General features: G+C 37.3%; 2 protein-coding genes across 10 annotated transcripts in view; both read right to left on the reverse strand.

Annotated features, from left to right (window-relative positions):
* MYRFL (myelin regulatory factor like) overlaps positions 1-13,778 on the reverse strand; it is a gene marked incomplete at its 3' end in the record, with an annotated part of 131,375 nt that extends 117,597 nt beyond the window's left edge. For all 4 annotated transcript variants that reach the window (XR_014252875.1, XM_082422720.1, XM_082422719.1 and 1 more), the window contains exon 1: positions 1,984-13,778. Coding sequence is in view for 3 of the 4 variants with exons in the window: in XM_082422720.1 (XP_082278846.1) it covers positions 1,984-2,029 (46 nt within the window). The remainder of the gene's footprint in view (positions 1-1,983) is intronic.
* Positions 13,779-13,903: 125 nt separating this feature from the next.
* Positions 13,904-17,571, reverse strand: part of RAB3IP (RAB3A interacting protein) — a 47,898-nt gene continuing 44,230 nt past the window's right edge. For 5 of the 6 annotated variants that reach the window (XM_082422850.1, XM_082422852.1, XM_082422851.1 and 2 more), the window contains one exon: positions 13,904-14,262. In XM_082422850.1, coding sequence (XP_082278976.1) covers positions 14,180-14,262 — 83 coding nt within the window. In that variant the 3' untranslated portion in view covers positions 13,904-14,179. Of the gene's footprint in view, positions 14,263-15,375; positions 15,624-17,571 lie in introns of those variants that run through there. The other variant, XM_082422849.1, reaches the window with a different exon arrangement.

Consider the following 17,571-nt stretch of genomic DNA (forward strand, 5'->3'; position numbering starts at 1 on the left):
CCAAAGTTTACCATCTTTTCCATTTATTCATTCAAAGATAATGTAAGAAAAACACTGACCATTTTATTCTCTTTCCATGGAGAAATTACTCCTCCCTAGTTAAAAAGGTTTCAATGGGGCTTCCCTGGTGGCGCAGTGGTTAAGAATCTGCCTGCCAATTCAGGGGACATGGGTTCGAGCCCTGGTCTGGGAAGATCCCACATGCCGCGGAGCAACTAGGCCCGTGAGCCACAATTACTGAGCCTGCGCGTCTGGAGCCTGTGCTCTGCAACAAGAGAGGCCGCAATAGTGAGAGGCCCGCGCACTGCGATGAAGAGTGGCCCCCACTTGCCACAACTAGAGAAAGCCCTCGCACAGAAACGAAGACCCAACACAGCCATAAATAAATAAATAAATAAAATTTTTTTAAAAAAAGGCTTCAAAAGGAGCCAGAGTTTAGTTTGGGCTAAGAAAGATACTATAATAATAATAATAATAATAATAATTTGTTTCAGCTATACAAAGGACTTGTGGAAACTATATCCTCAAAGACTTCTCAAAATAGCATAAACAAGGACAGTATAGTGACCCTATAGGTATAACAGCACTTCCAAAAAACAGAAGGTAGACCAGATGAACTTTTCAGGTCTTCTCTAGCTCTGGAAAGAAATCAAGTAGACTTTGTGTATTTATAAAATCAATTGATGGTTCCTCTAAAATAAAGCAGATATAACTGTAGCTTGAAGCTTGCTACCTACTGCTCAAATGAAAGTTACACAGGATATAAAATCAGGCAACAACAATCAAGCACCATTAGTGTGCCTACTGTGTGACCCAAGTGGACACACTGACTTGGGCACTGTCAGAGACAGAACATGATGGGATGGATCATAGGGCTGAAATAACACAATAATTCTCTAGGTCTTATATTCCTTCTTATCCCATGTGGCAAAATCCAAGCCACAGAACCTACTGTATTGTACTAATTCCTTCTGATAGTGACCTAAAATCTCACTGTTTCTTTGATATAAACACTCTTTAGTGTTCGATACAATATGGTGTTGGGTCAATTCCATTCAATCTTTAAACGTCTAGTATTTGTCACTTTACTAATCACAAGAAATGCCAAAAGCACTTTCTCAATATGCTAACTGCCCTCTGGATTCTGTGAGTGAGCTGGTCTGCCCTCAGTTATTCTCATACTCCCTCCTGGGAAATACCTGGAAATGTGCAAAGAGCTCTGGCAACATTTCCCTTCCCATGGAAGTCTGAGCGTGACTAACTGATAAGGAACTGCAGCTGCACTAACATGCAGTCTCCCAAGGCTCCCTAAAAGGTGTCACAAGAAGGCAAGCCTTTCCTGACATTTTCAGCAGACCCACCATGAGAATATCAACCCAACTAAATATGAGAAGTGGTACCACTATTTCAGGTTTTTAGAAAAAAAAATCTTTGCAACCATGTCCTATAGTAAGCCTTCGCTTGGGGAAAAATATATTTAACCTCAAAAAAAATCATCACTCAATAGTTACACATTTTTAAAGTGTTGTGAAAAACAAAGAACGGAATGGGGGAAGGGGTGTTCCTTTACTGTTAGGCTGTTTTGTATTTAATTATATTAACAGAAAAACCATCTTAAGTAAACTCTTACATTTCTCCTGTGCTGTATTCAATAATTTTAGAGATAAGAAAAATCTAGTCTTATGAAACATAGGGATTAGGAAAAAAATCTAGCACAGGACAGGGACAAATTCTAATAACATAGGTATGCTGACCTCTTGGTTCTTTCAACAACTAAGCTGTAAGATGGAAATCCTGAATTTTTAAAAATCACTGCCTATACCATTGATTTTTTTGCTACAAACACAGCAAATAAACCTGCACTTCTGACTTCAGGACAGTTAGTACAATAGTATTTCTTTCAAAGCCCAAGTGAATTCCAAAAAGGTGAGACAGTGATAGTAAGCAGTACCGTTTCTCAGATGTTGGAAACGGGCTTCTTACCTTCGAAGAACTGCTGTAGGGCCTCGTTTTCGCCTACCACATCCATGGTGCCGTGGTCCTGGTAGTTACTTCCGCACAGAATGATTATCAGACCTCAGGAACTAAATGCTGTCCTCTCAGCTCGAAGCCTACGCATGCTCTTGAAAAATGTTCATTTTCTTTTTATTGGAGTGAAGCATATCTTCAGCCATCAAACTGTGCCCAAAAAGATGGTTAAGTTTTCAAATGTGATCATAAAACCAGAAGGATATGTAACCACGCAAAAGGAAAATTCATGAAGAGGGAAGTGGTAGAAAATCCATCTCTCTTTCTATAGGGAACTGTTTCTGCTCTGCCTTTCGTCTTTGTTTTAAGGACCTTTGTCCTTAGTGACACATGTAATTACATAAATGGGCAATAAATACATAGCCTTATCTCCTATTTGTCCTTTTACACCAATATATTTATTTCTCTTCCTCTATCAACCAGATCGATTTAGCTACAACCTAGCAAAGATATAGGGGTTTTTTTTTTCACCTAGAGAAAGAGGGCAAATCAATATAATCACTTTCATAGATACCGAGGCTTGTGATAATGAAAAGTTAGGATTTGTTAAATATTTCCAAATCTACTTGCAGTGAAAAATATTCCTTGATACGCACCTTGTCCATTTCCTCCAGTTTATTTTCTTTGAAAGTATAAACCATAAAGTATGAGAAGTCCCTCTAATGAGCAATAAAACTGCATTTCTGATTTAGTAATCCTTACAACCAAGTATGTGGTTCACTCCTAGCTGGTTTTACTCCTAAATATAAAGGTATACCCAAATAAATGTTTTGTTTTCACTATTTAGTTATTAACTTATCTAATAACAGACTAAAAGGAATACAATTAGGAAATTAAACTAGTCCTTTCAGCTCCTTCCTGTTTCCTTTTTCCCCAACTTTTTATTTTGAAAGTTTTTAACCTATAGAAGAACTGAAAGAACAGTACCATAAAATACCCTATACTCTTCGTGTAGATTTACTAATTGCTAATATTTTCCCACTTTTGCTTTTTGTCTTTCTCTCTCTATATATATATATCCTTGTCATTTTTGGTTGGTTGGTTTTTATAACACTGACACTTGTTTAACAGTCCTGGAGCATTGTCTTATATAATGTCCCACATTCTGAATTTGTCAGATTATTTCATTTTTGTTAGAATTGGTATGGGTGATGTGATAGACTTCCTAATAAGTATTTTAAAACTTCACACATATAAACTGTTTAAACAAAAAAATTAATTTTATCCTGGGGAAAAAAAAGAGGCTTAGAATCCTATTTTGAAGGTTATATTGGGCCCCAGATCTTTAAGGACAAGTCATCAAGTTGCTTCAAGAAATAGATTTTCTATTTGTTTCAGTTCAACTTGTGCTAAACTCTCTGCTGGGTGCAGGAAATAAAAAGATGTGTAAATTATGGTCTCTGCCCTCCATAGGCTCAAATGTAGGGCATGAGAAAAATACAAGGAACTATAACTCAAGGCAGACTCTGATAAGAGCTGGGGAAAACATCCCAAGAGAACAGAGGAAGGAAAGGTTAATTTCATCTGGGAGGATCTGGAAAGGTGTCATAAAGAGCTGGGATTTGAAGAGACTTAAACAATGGACATGTCTTTAAAAACATGAGCAATGGCTTGGAGGGGAGAAAGCCCAGGTACAGCGACTGAAGTTACAGTGTATGGATGGTGGAGTGAGAAAAAAAGATGAGAAGTAAGCTGAAGAAGGGTTTGGGTAGATTTTGAATGTTATTCTAAATCTGAATTTGATTCCATGCATATTCATTCTAAGCATATCTATTGATATTTTCTATTTGGGTAGTTGTGGTGCATGATATAATTAAGTCTAATTTAGAAAGAAGCTGTGTTAGAGTGTGTTGATTGGGGCAGTAACTAAATTTACACCAGCTGAGAAGCGACTGCGAATCCAGATAGGCAGTAACAAAGCCTGAAGATGCTATAGAACCAAGAAGAGTTGGCTACCAACTGGATATGGGGAGCAAGGGAGAAATCAAATGTGATTTTTTAAAAGAGCTTCTATGCCTTTAGGTGCAGGATGAATTAAGATGTCTAAAACATGTAGCCTATCTTTTAGCTGGAAGCACCCAGCCAAGTTTTCTGGAGGCCGTTAGAAGTTAAGTCACTATACTACTATATCCTCTGCCAAATGATGATTCTGGAGTCTATCCAACAGTTCACCCAGAGACTTCACATAGTCAGCAGCAGAGTAATGAGTGATAGGAAAGAAATTAGATTCCATTTAATAAGCTGAGAGACAAAGGTTAGAATTGGAGTCCCAAGCTCAAATAATTATAGGACCAGGCAGGTAAGTGAGTAAAATGGGTCAAAATAAGCCAAAAAACAACCATGAGAGCATATTTATAACCGACAACTGACCCTTACCTGTGTCTCCGTCAGGGAGACACTTAGGGGTGGTGGAGCAGAGAGCAAACCAGAGAGTACATGCCCTAAGGGTAGAGCCGCCCAACAGTGGAGTCACTCAGCTTTCTCCACGTGCTGCCACTCAAGGATATGGACTCAGGGTTCTTGAAAGGGCCAACTTTAAAAGAGAAGCTGGAGATGCAGATTTTAATTTTAAATCTCATTTTTAAATGTTGCAACGAATATGTTTAAAAACAAAACAAACAGAACAATACACCAAAACATTGTCAAGGACAAATAGCACACATGTGAAAGGGCAATTCAGCCTTCAGTTTGCAACATCTGGGTTGGAGGCTAAATTATAACAACCAACAGGGTTTGAGGAAAGCAAAGAGAATTTGGAAGCAAGATGTTGGAAGGGCTAGAAAATATCTCTGTATTAATTACTGAGTCCAGAAGACACAGCTGAGCACAATGCAGCTGGTGGCAACTGGGATTTAAGTGGAAGTTTCTCCCTCACAGTAAATAACAAATATTACCCATATTTCCTTGATTCTGGTCTTTACCTCTCCAATGGTCTAAGATTTTCCAGTTCTATTGGGCATCTCATTCTGCACAAATTCAGTGGAGATTCATTCTCTTGAATAGCCATTTAACGTAGTTGTCATTTGGATTTGTTTTGATATTGACATTTCCTAAGAACATCAATAGATAAATAGATCAAAGCTGAGCAGCTGTGGTTAAATCTGGGGATGTAATGATGGGAACCTTGTCTCTCTTAAGACTGTCCCTGAGACTGATAGCTCCAGAATTCTCATACTCATATCACAGTCCTTCCTCTTGAACTCAGAGTGTTTGTGGGCTTGTACTTCCTTGACAGCTGCCTTTGGCAAGGGTTTCTATTCTTTAGCAAGCTTGCTCATCTTCTCTGATATTTTTTTCCATTTTAAAAAGTTTCATGCATTGTTTTCCAAGCTGATTTTTATTATTTCTCTGTTAACAATAACCACTATGGAAACTTAATGAGTTTGGGTTGAGTTTGGGTTTATGGATTTATTTTTCCTTTTTTTTTTGGCCACACCATGCAGCATGCAGGATCTTAGTTCCCTGACCAGGGATCGAACATGCACCCCCTGCAGTGGAAGTGCGGAGTCTTAATCACTGGACCACCAGGGAAGTCCCTGGATTTATTTTTCTAAGAAGCCACGAGAGGACATTAAGTAGGAAGTGACATTCTGATTTTTGTTTTTAAAAGGATGTTGGCTGCTGTCAGTGATTCTAGAAGGGCAGGAGTGGAAGCAAGTACACCAAGTAAGAGATTATTGCAGGAGTGCAGGTGAAAGATGATGATGGCTTGGATGGACTGAGTGGAAGTAGTGGACACAGAGAGGAGTGGATGGATCCAAGATATGTTTTGGAGAGAGTTGATGGGACTTGCTGATGGATTGGATTGGGGTGGTGGTGACAGAAATGGAGAAATCAAGAATAAGCCCTAGATTGTTGCTTAAGCAACTGGGCAGGTATTCAGCCATGTTAGATTTGAGATGCCCATTTGAAATCCAAGTGGAGTGACTGTGTAGGCAAATGGATACAAGAGTCTGGAGCTAGGGAAGGATTAATGCCAGGGTTGGAGATGCACAGTTATGAGCAATGGTTACATAAAGTTTTTAAGACCGTGAGCCCAAATGAGACGATCTAAAGAATATTGAAAGAGAAAGGGGCCCAGGGCAAAAATCTCGGGATTCCACTATTTAAAAGCTGTGCTGAGAAAGAGCCAGCTAGAGCTTGACCAGAGCTGTCACAGAAAACTCCCAATTTCCAACCATGACTTAGAAAGACCTACACAGTCGGACCCTGCTTAACCTTCCAATTTTCTCTTACCACTCTTCCTACCACCAACTGCACACTAGCTCTTCTTGCCGTTTTTTGTTTCTTCCTCAGGGGTTTACACCAGCTTTAAAACGCTCTCCCTACTCTCCTCCCTTCTCAAGACCGGATCTCCTCAGAGCCCCGCCTAAAAATGTCAAGTCCTAAATGTGGCCTTTCCTCACCACCTAATCTGAAGTAGTCATTCATTCCCTCTAGCCATTATCCCATTTTAATTATATAGAGAGGACGTGTCCCATCTTTTAACATTTGTCTTTTTGTCCATTTCTCACTACACTGAGAGCTCCATGAGAATTCGGACCTTGCCTGTCTTGCTCACTGCTGCTCCTGTAACACCTACAACAGCTCCTGACACATATAAGACTCTCAAATATGTGTGAATGAATGAAAGAATGAATGGATTTAGTGTGGAGGAATTCTCTTTCTAGAAGTTCTACAAATTATAGATACTACTGGGTCTTTATTTGCCCACATGTCAAAGACAAGAAACTTAGCATCTCTTAAGATGGTACTGCATCCCATGAGGAAAACAAAAAAGTATTTTCTAGCACAAACGTTAAATACAAATACATATTCACACTGCTTTGGACTGTTTTAAACATCGTGCCTTATAGGAAAAAAAAAAATCTATGTAGGGAAAAACAATGAAGAAAATCTTTGAGAATAAAAGCTTCTGAATAAAAGCAAACCCGTTTTAGACTGAGTGCACAAAACAAAAAAACACAGGATTTACATGGTGGTGGTGGAAGTGGGTAGGTTGGTAGTTGCAACTTCTTTCCAGGACTGAACAAACAAACCTTTGTTCTTTCAGTGTAGATGCTTAGTCAAAGGCTGTGGGTTTTCAGAGCTGGGAGAGATGCTTGGAGAATGCTTGATCCAGCTTTATGGAGGAGGTCAGAGAGGAGTGGCCACCTGCTTAACCTCTCAGGTTTTGGGGAACCAAGCCTGGACCAGAATGTATGTCTTCTGAGCAACTCCCAATCCAGAGTTCTCTCCACTGGGCCAGGCTCTCTCCCCAGCTCTGAACTTATAGAAATGTATCAAAGCCTTTCCCTCTTTTTTCAGAATTGGTAATCAGGGTGATTAAATTCTGTGTAGAAATGCTCTCAAGAATCTAAATTGTTAGTCAGCACCCTAACTCTTCCCTCTCCTCCACCTTGTCATTCCAACTAGCTCCTCTGTAGTCAGTCTTTTTCGTAGGTTTTTCCTCTGTCATAGTAGCTCAGGGCTCAGTGTCATACTGCTCTGACTCCAAAGTATCCCTAAAGCTCTCGTCTGATCTCATGGCTAACTACTCCCAAATTTATCTGCTGGCCTGTCCGTATCATTGAATTTAGACCTGTATATCCAATACCTACTTAACATTTCCACTTTGATCCTTAACAGGCATTTCAAACAATGTGTCAGACACTAAATTCTTGTCTCTATTCCACCATGTGTAATATGCCCCATCCCAGATTTCCTCATCTCAATAAATTGCAGCAATAGCTAAAGCCAAAAGCCTAGGTTTCAGAACCGATTTCTCTTTCCTTTCCTTCTTCCAATTCATCAACAGGTCCTGTTATCCCTTTTAGTTTTTGGAATTCAGGTTTATATAATTGGACTAATCATAATCCTTGGTTTGTAACACCCCACTATCATGGTCTGTGCATGATTCTATTAATTCATTTGTTCATGCATTTACTTTAAATGACAACTGAACCCATCACCCAATCCAGGGACTAGAACATTATCAATGATTTACTCATATATTTGTGGCTCCCAGTTCTCTCTCCTTATCTCCCTCTCATCCAAAGGTAACCCTATCCTGAACTTTGTGTTTATTACTATCTTGTGATTTTTTATTAGTAGTTTTGTCTCATATACATAGATGCCTAAACAATTCGTTTTAGTAGTTTTTGAACTTCATGAGAAAAGTATTATGCCATGTGTAGCCTTCTGAGTGTTTTACTTTTTCATTCAATTTATGTTGCTATGTTCCATGTGAGCACACAATACTTTACCCTCCTGTAGATGGACATTTGGGTTTTTCCCAGGACATTATTATATATGTATTCTGGGACACTTTGTGCAAGTATTTCTCTTGAGTATATGCCTAAAAGTGGAACTGCTAGGCTATGGGCAACTAATGTTCAACTTTTCAAATGAATGGTTTTTCAGTAGTAGATACACATTGACATTCCCATTAGCAATATATGAGTAATCCTATTCATTGAAATTCTCTTCAAAACTTGACTGTGTTGGGCTTTTTAACTTTCGCTAGTTGGATAAATTTAAACATATCACTGAGGTCTTGACTTAGTTTATCTGATTATTTACAGAAATTAAAACCTCCTAATATGTGTATTGGCCCATATGCACTTCCAGTTCTGTGGAGGACCTGTTTCAGTCTTTCATCCATTTTTCTGTTAGGTTTTTTTCCTTATGGATTTGTAGAATTTCTGTATATATTCTTAATATTAATCTATTATTGGTTATGAGTTTTGCAAATTTCTTCTTACAGTTTACAGTTTGGCTTTAATATGTCTAAATTAACAATTTATAACAAAGCACTATTTTCTTTTACATTTATTTATCTTTCATGGTCTCTTTTGCTTCCAGTTTAAGAAGTCCTTCTTAAAGCAGGATCAGGAAGATATTTACCTACATTTTTGAAATATGTTTCAACTATATTTTCTACATCAAAATTTTTAGTTTTAACTATATTTTCTACATCAAAATTTCTGAAGTTCCAGGACACTTAAAACAGTTGTTTTTATGTATGGTGTGAAGAAGAGATCCAATTCTGTATATTCCTCTTCTTTTGTCAGCTCTACTTAATAGTCCTTTCTATCATTGATCTACCATGCCTTCTCTGTCAATATGAAATTTACACCTATGCATGGGTCTGCATTGGGGCTCTCTATTCTATTCCACTGGCCATTTTTCCTGTTTCTGCACTCACGTCACACTCTTAAATACTTCAGCCTTGTAAGAAGTCCTTCTCACAGGATAAATTATTCCTCCTTTTTCTTCAGAAGTGCCTTGGTCATTCTTCATCCTTCACCACGTCACATAAATTTCATTTTGTCAATTCAAGGAGAAATGTTGGGATTTAGTTTGGAGATGCACTAAATCTATATATCAACTTGGAGAGAATTAACATCTTTTTTTTTTTAATGTGATTTTTCAGGCTTTATTTATTATTATTATTTTTTTTGGCTGTGTTGGGTCTTCATTGCTGCATGCAGGCTTTCTCTAGTTGTGGCAAGTGGGGGTCTGCTCTTCGTTGCGGTGTGAGGGCTTCTCATTGCGGTGGCTTTTCTTGCTGCAGAGCACAGGCTCTAGGCGTGCGGGCTCAGTAGTTGTGGCATGCGGGCTTTGGTAGTTGTGGCTTGCAGGCTCTAGGGCACAGGCTCAGTAGTTGCGGCACAGGGGCTTAGTTGTTCCGCGGCATGTGGGACCTTCCCAGACCAGGGCTCGAACCCATGTCCCCTTCATTGGCAGGCAGATTCTTAACCACTGTGCCACCAGGAAAGCCCAACATCTTTTATATTGTCTTTCTATCCATGAACATAGGATCAATCTAGTCCTCCTTATTGTCTTTTAGTAAAGTTTTATAACTTTCTGCACACAGGTCTGTGTACAGATTACACAGTAATCTTTAGTTAGATTACTTAGCACTTTAGAATTACGTTTGCAATTGTTTGGTCTTAAAAAGTCTATTTTCTAATTGTTTGAGGTTGGTGTATGTAAGTATAATTCACAATTATATACTGATCCCTTATTTAGCCACCTAATAAGTTGATGGAAGATTTTTTTTATTTCCTATGTAGACAATCACATCATAAGCAAGTAAGGACAGTTTACTTTCTCCTTTCCAATCATTGTATCTTTATCTTCCTCATGGTGCTGCACTGGCTAACATTTATAGTACAATTCTGAATAAAAGTGAAGACAGTGGTCATCTTTATCCTATTGTTCACTTCAAAGAGAATGTTTCTAATGTTTCCTCTCTTAGGGTGATGTTTATCATAGGATGCTTGAAGATACCCTTTACCAAGCTGAGAAGCACCCTTTCGTCTACAGATTACTAAAAGTTATTAATGAGCATTTTTATCAAATGTTTTTCTCCATCTATGGATCAGATGTTTTTTCACTTTTATTCTGTAAATGCAGCAAATATTTATAAATTCAGTTTGCCTTTGCATATATATTCACGACAAAACGGGCTATAATCTTCCTTTTCTGTATTGCCCCCATCTGGTTTTACTATCAGTTATATTGGTTTTTGATGTAGGAGACATACTTATTCTGTTCTCCAGAATATATCTAAGATTAGAATACCCATTCTTTAAAGTTTGGTAAAACCACCTATGCCTAGACTTTTCTTCACGGGAGGATTTCTAACTACTTCCTTTCCTTTAATAGCAGTAGTACTGCTCAGACTTCTGACTTCTTCTTAACCAAAATATAACACATTTTTTTCTAGGAATTTTCCCTTTTGCCTAAATTTTGAAACTTATTGCCATATTGTTTATAACATCCGTTAGTATGTGCAGTGACATACACCTTTTCATTCCCAGTATGGGTTATTTGTGCATTTTCTCTTTCTCCAGGATAAACCTGCCAGAAATTTTTGTCTGTTTTGTTCATCTTTTCAAAGACTCAATAGCTTTTATGATCTTCTACTGCATTCTTGTTTTCTCTTTCTGCTCTTATCTCCTTCATCTTGTTCTCCTATAACTTCTTTAATTGGACACTCAGCTCATTTAAAAAATATAAATAAGGATTTAAAGCTATAAACTTTTCCTGGAAGCACTTTCTCTGTATCCTTGTAAGTTCTGATATTATTAGTCAGCTCTTAGTATTTTTAAATTTCTCCATTTTTATTATTTCTATTTTCTCATTAAGTCTTCTTGGTGCACTCAATTTTTAGTATTATGTAAAACCCATCTCTATGTCTAATAATATTTTTGTCCTATCATGTTTTTTTCTGATAACAGTATAACCACTCTAGCTTTCTTTTGGTATTTTCCTGGTATCTTTTTTCCATTCTTTTATTCCAACATTTCCACGTCCTTATGCTTTGTTTAGTTATCATAGACTTTAATCCAATTTGACTATCTTTTTACTTACTTTTTTTTTTTAATTTTTGTTTTTTTTTTTTAATTTTTTTATTTATTTATTTTTGGCTGTGTTGGGTCTTCGTTTCTGTGCGAGGGCTTTCTCCAGTTGCGGCGAGTGGGGGCCACTCTTCATCGCGGTGCGCGGGCCTCTCACTATCACGGCCTCTCTTGTTGCGGAGCACAGGCTCCAGACGCGCAGGCTCAGCAGTTGTGGCTCACGGGCCCAGCCGCTCCGCGGCATGTGGGATCTTCCCATACCAGGGCTCAAACCCGTGTCTCCTGCATTAGCAGGCAGATTCTCAACCACTGCGCCACCAGGGAAGCCCTTTACTTACTTTTTATTTCCATATCATACTCTTTCTCTACTTGGTCTCTTCACTTTTAATTATCTCCATTTTTCATCTAACAAGAACTTTAATATATCCCCATGCTCTCTGGTCTCCTCCCATTCCCACTGTGTTGATATTGTAAAGAATTTTAGTTCTAGATTGTTATGGATATACTTGAAGTTTTAAAATTTTCTTTAGCCTTACTTTTTTATTCTTTTTATCAACAAACTTTCTCTACGTATCTGATCACTTTTCTTCCCAAATCTCAAAGCATCTCCTGGATTTGTTTCTCTTTTAAATTTAGTATCTTCTCCAAAAGTGTGTCTTTTTTTTAATTTACTGGCCACGCCATGCGGCATGCAGGATCCTAGTTCCCTGACCAGGGATCGAACCTGTGCCCCCTGCATTGGGAGTGTGGAGTCTTAACTACTGGACCGCCATGGAAGCTCCCTAATTTTTTTTTTTTTTTTTTTCTGGCTGCATTGGGTCTTTGTTGCTGCACACATTCTCTCTAGATGCGGTGAGCAGGGACTACTCTTCATTGCGGTGCACAGGCCTCTCATTGCAGTGGCTTCTCTTGTTGTGGAGCACAGGCTCTAGGTGCCTGGGCTTCAGTAGTTGCATCACGCAGGCTCAGTAGTTGTGGCATGTGGGCTCTAGGGCGTGCAGGCTTCAGTAGTTGTGGCGCATGGGCTCAGTAGCTGTGGCTCGCAGCTTCTAGAGCACAGGCTCGGTAGTTGTGGTGCATGGTCTTAGCTGCTCCGCGGCATGTGGGACCTTCCCAGACCAGGGCTCGAACCTGTGTCTCCTGCATTGGCAGGTGGATTCTTAACAACTGTGCCACCAGGGAAGTCCCCCCAAAGTGTTTTTAATTTGCATCTTTGTGTGGAAAATCTTCTGAAGCTCTGAAAGTCTGAGTGCATGTTTATTATGCCCTCACATTAGAACTATCAAGACATAAAATTCTGGTTTCAAATTTCTTTTCATGTTCAATTTCATATTCTTGAGCTGGGCATGGTAATGATGGTTTCTGCCATACCATTCTCAAATATCCTTTTGTCTGTGGGCTTCCATCCATCCTGGTGACTGAGTCTTCTATACGTAAGGTTGACCAAACCTTTGAGACAGGACTGAAAGTAATACCACCTTCAGAACACCAGTTCTCTCATACACATCTGCTGTGAATATAAATTGGTTCAACTTTTCTAGACGGCAATTTGGCAATGCAGATCAAATATTTTAAAATACACATGTACCTTGCTTGACCCAACAATTTTACTTCTAGGCATCTATACGAAGGAAATAAGCCAACAATGTTCAAAGAAGTATACACAAGGATCCTCATCACAGCATTATGACATGAAAAAGAAATTTAAAACAAACTAATCTCCAAACACAATTAGTTACCATCCTATAATCAAAACCTTACATTGATCCAGATTTGTAGAATTTTTAAGTAAAAAAAAAAGAAAGTCTACTTTTTGTTTCAGAAATGTACACACATAGGTAGAAAATATCTCTAAGTCTATTCTTCAAAAATACTGAGTAGCTTTCTCTAGATGGACGGACTAAAGTGGTTTCTCATTTCTTCTTTTTGTTTTTCTGTACTTCACTATACTTCTATCATGAAACTATTTACTTGTATAATTAATATTAATCAATAGTTTTTCCATACAATTTGTTTTACAATTTGAAACTGACAGATCGAGTGGCTCTGTGATCAGTGTATCCTTTGCAAGTATCACTCTTTCAACCCACACCCCTTCCAACTCCCCAGAGCACACATCAAACTCCTAATTTATCTTTATACTCTTTCAATGATTACTACAGTGCTCAATGTATATAAAGTATAAATACACTACATCAAGATGTCCAAGACTGCATCTCTAGAATAAAACGTGATTGTCCTCTATTAATCACCATAATAAAGGGATTCTTTAAGTTACAGAGAACAGAATGAACAAAAGTGACTTTCTTTTCAGAAGAAGTCTTTCTTTAAATAAAATCTTTTTTTCAACCCTAACATATAAAACAGACAAAAATAGAGTCATTCTAGTTGGGGGGGAAGGAAGCTGATCCTGTTCACTTAGCCTTCTTGTCTTTTGCAGGCTGCTATGAAGTTTGAAAACTACAATTCAATATATTCAGCCGACCCTATGTATCATGTCAGAGCTAGAAGAGAAAGCAAAAACACACTCAATCTAATATTTATTTATTTAGCTTTTTTTTTGCAACTATAAATTACAATCACTAGTACACCTGTAATTCTTTATAGTGTGTTCAACTAAAGAATAAGCAAACACAGCATAGGTCAGTTTAAAAGAAATCACAGTACTTCTCAGTGTAATTTGCAAAAGAGGGAAAAAGTCTTGGACCCACTCCTTGGAAGGAAATAAATATCAAGTAACCATAAAAATATTCAGTCATTTTCCAGGTCTTCAGGGAGGTTCATGCATGGTCCCAGGCAGAGCATCACAGTTCCTCTTTGAAATATCCCAGCTTTGCCAATGACATCTCTTTTCTCAACTGCATAACTTCCCAAAACATTTGATCAACTACACAGACAGAAAAGAGAAACACATAAATCATAAACTATTATCTTAATTATTTTTAATCTGTTTCACTGAAAATTTCAGATTAGCTGAAATGCCAGTCGGGCATCTCCTGATGATGTACCTAATGCTTAGACACGCTATCACTATTTCACACTAACTTCTCCATGTACTTGTGAGCATCCCAGTTTTATGAATAAATAAGTGGTATTTACCAATTTTGCTACAACGATTTGTTAGATACATCAATGACTGACTACCATTTTAGCCCAAAAGAAGGTAGGCATCTCAGTGTCCTGAGTAACTGGCAATGCTGCTGCCTTCTTGAGTAACTACACTCAGTGCTCAATTACACAAGAGTTATTATCTAACTTATGCATCTTCTTGCTATAGTTTGCTGTATCTTGGCCATTTTTCACTTTTCATTAAAACTAACAGAGTAAACAGGAAAAAAAGGAAAACAAGAGACAGTCCAGAGAACTTAGTAACATTCTTTGTAATAATAGGGAAAGATTTTGTGTATGGCTCAATTAGAAATAAAAATAAATGCAGAGGATGAACCGTAAATTTCAATTATCTGTGCTTCTGAAAGTCCCCTCTATAAGTGGGAAGAAATTTGCTCTATGTTTTAGATAATAAAAGGTCTCTCTCTGACATATGATCAGATTAGATTGATTTAGATCAGTGGTTCTCAACCTGGGAGAATGTGTCCCCAGGTGTGCATTTGGCAATGTCTGGATACATTTTTCATTACTAACATCTAGTGAGTAAAGCCCAGGGATGCTATTAAACATCCTACAATGCACAAGACAGCCTCCCACAACAAAGAATTATCCAGTTTAAAATAATAATAGTACCAAGGCTGAGAAACCCTGCTTTATATTTAACTGCCTTAAATCCTTTTTAGCACAAGGCACAGATAATAAACAGATTGTAAAACTAACAATAATTTACTACAAACTCACTCAGTATACAATGTGTAACAAATGCTGTAAAGTGAAAGAGTAAGAGGAACCAGACAAGATATCACTTTTATCACCATCACCACAACCACTCATGATCCCTTCTTCCTGTTTTCACAAAGTAGAGTACCTTTCATTCTTCCCTACAAAAACTTTTTTTTATTTTATTTTATTTTTTTATTCAAACAGAAAGTCACAAAAATTATAATCATCCTCATCAGTTCACTCAGTCCCATGTAATTAATTTTTTTTTCCATCTTGATCTTTTGTTAGCACTTTTATGAATTCATCAGTTTTCCATTAGAGTTCTGAAAATGCTCATTCATTCAGTTCAGCAGTATAGTCAGTTACCAGAAACTTGTACTTGTCAGTCTTTTCCAAGAATTCCTTGAAGATGAAACCCTTTTATAGGAACAATTTTGCAAAAGCATCAGAGTACACCCAGAACTGTCCGTAAATGACAAAAGACTTAAAAATGACCATGGTTAAAGATCTGATGAAAGTTCATAATAATGCAATTGACAAGGAAATTTAGTTATTTCTGAGATATACATTTTAAAGTAATAACTAGAATTGTGACTTATAACATTATACCAGAACATGTAAGATTTTTAGAAATTTCATGTAATGTCTGAAACATTTATATTAACATATTTCCATACAAATAACCCAAAGAAAGTTTAGTATTAGTTGTTTTTTGTTTGTTTGTTTGTTTTTTTATACTGCAAGTTCTTATTAGTCATCAATTTTATACACATCAGTGTATACATGTCAATCCCAATCGCCCAATTCAGCACACCACCATCCTCACCCCACCACGGTTTTCCCCCCTTGGTGTCCATACGTTTGTTCTCTACATCTGTGTCTCAACTTCTGCCCTGCAAACCGGTTCATCTGTACCATTTTTCTAGGTTCCACATACATGCATTAATATACGATATTTGTTTTTCTCTTTCTGACTTACTTCACTCTGTATGACAGTCTCTAGATCCATCCATGTCTCAACAAATGACTCAATTTCGTTCCTTTTTATGGCTGAGTAATATTCCATTGTATATATGTACTACATCTTCTTTATCCATTTGTCTGTCGATGGGCATTTAGGTTGCTTCCATGACCTGGCTATTGTAAATAGTGCTGCAATGAACATTGGGGTGCATGCATCTTTTTGAATTATGGTTTCCTCTGGGTATATGCCCAGTAGTGGGATAGCTGGATCAAATGGTAATTCTATTTTAAGTTTTTTAAGGAACCTCCATATTGTTCTCCATAGTGGCTGTATCAATTTACATTCCCACTGACAGTGCAAGAGGGCTCCCTTTTCTCCACACCTTCTCCAGCATTTGTTGTTTGTAGATTTTCTGATGATGCCCATTCTAACTGATGTGAGGTGATACCTCATTGTAGTTTTGATTTGCATTTCTCTAATAATTAGTGATGTTGAGCAGCTTTTCATGCACTTCTTGGCCATCTGTATGTCTTCTTTGGAGGAATGTCTATTATGGTCTTCTGCCCGTTTTTGGATTGGGTTGTTTGTTTCTTTAATATTGAGCTGCATGAGCTGTTTATATATTTTGCAGATTAATCATTTGTCCGTTGATTCATTTGCAAATATTTTCTCCCATTCTGAGGGTTGTCTTTTCGTCTTGTTTATGGTTTCCTTTGCTGTGCAAAAGCTTTGAAGTTTCATTAGGTTCCATTTGTTTATTTTTGTTTTTATTTCCATTACTCTAGGAGGTGGATCATAAAAGATCTTGCTGTGATTTATGTCAAAGAGTGCTCTTCCTATGTTTTCCTCTAAGAGTTTTATAGTGTCCAGTCTTACATTTAGGTCTCGAATCCATTTTGAGTTTATTTTTGTGTATGGTGTTAGGGAGTGTTCTAATTTCATTCTTTTACATAAAACTTCTTTTTTTAACAAGGAGAAAAAATATGCTTGACAACTTAACACAAATCATCTGTTCTTCAGCTTAAATCATATTATCTACCAATAGGTATTCAAAAAGATTTAAATTTTATTAAAGTCATAAAAAGTACTGTATAGTTTAAAGACTGCTTTTATGCTCTGTGGCCTTTTGAAATTCAACGTTAATTAGAGACAGGTTTCACCCCTTTTCTTTTATGCATTAAAACCTAATTATATGGGATTATAAATAAATGACTGTTTTCAATGTACTAGAGCTTGAAAACGCTAAACTAAGTTTTTATCAACACGACTGATTTTTCCAAAGAATTAAGATTCACTGGTTTACATGACAGAAAGATAGTAGGTATCTACTAGTTTTTAAGTATAAGAAAATTTTCAGTGTTTAGAAAAATATAAACAGGAAAATTTCCCACAAATTCAAAT

The sequence above is a fragment of the Balaenoptera physalus genome, assembly GCF_965194825.1.
Source record: "Balaenoptera physalus genome assembly, chromosome: 13".
Lineage (NCBI taxonomy): Eukaryota > Metazoa > Chordata > Mammalia > Artiodactyla > Balaenopteridae > Balaenoptera > Balaenoptera physalus.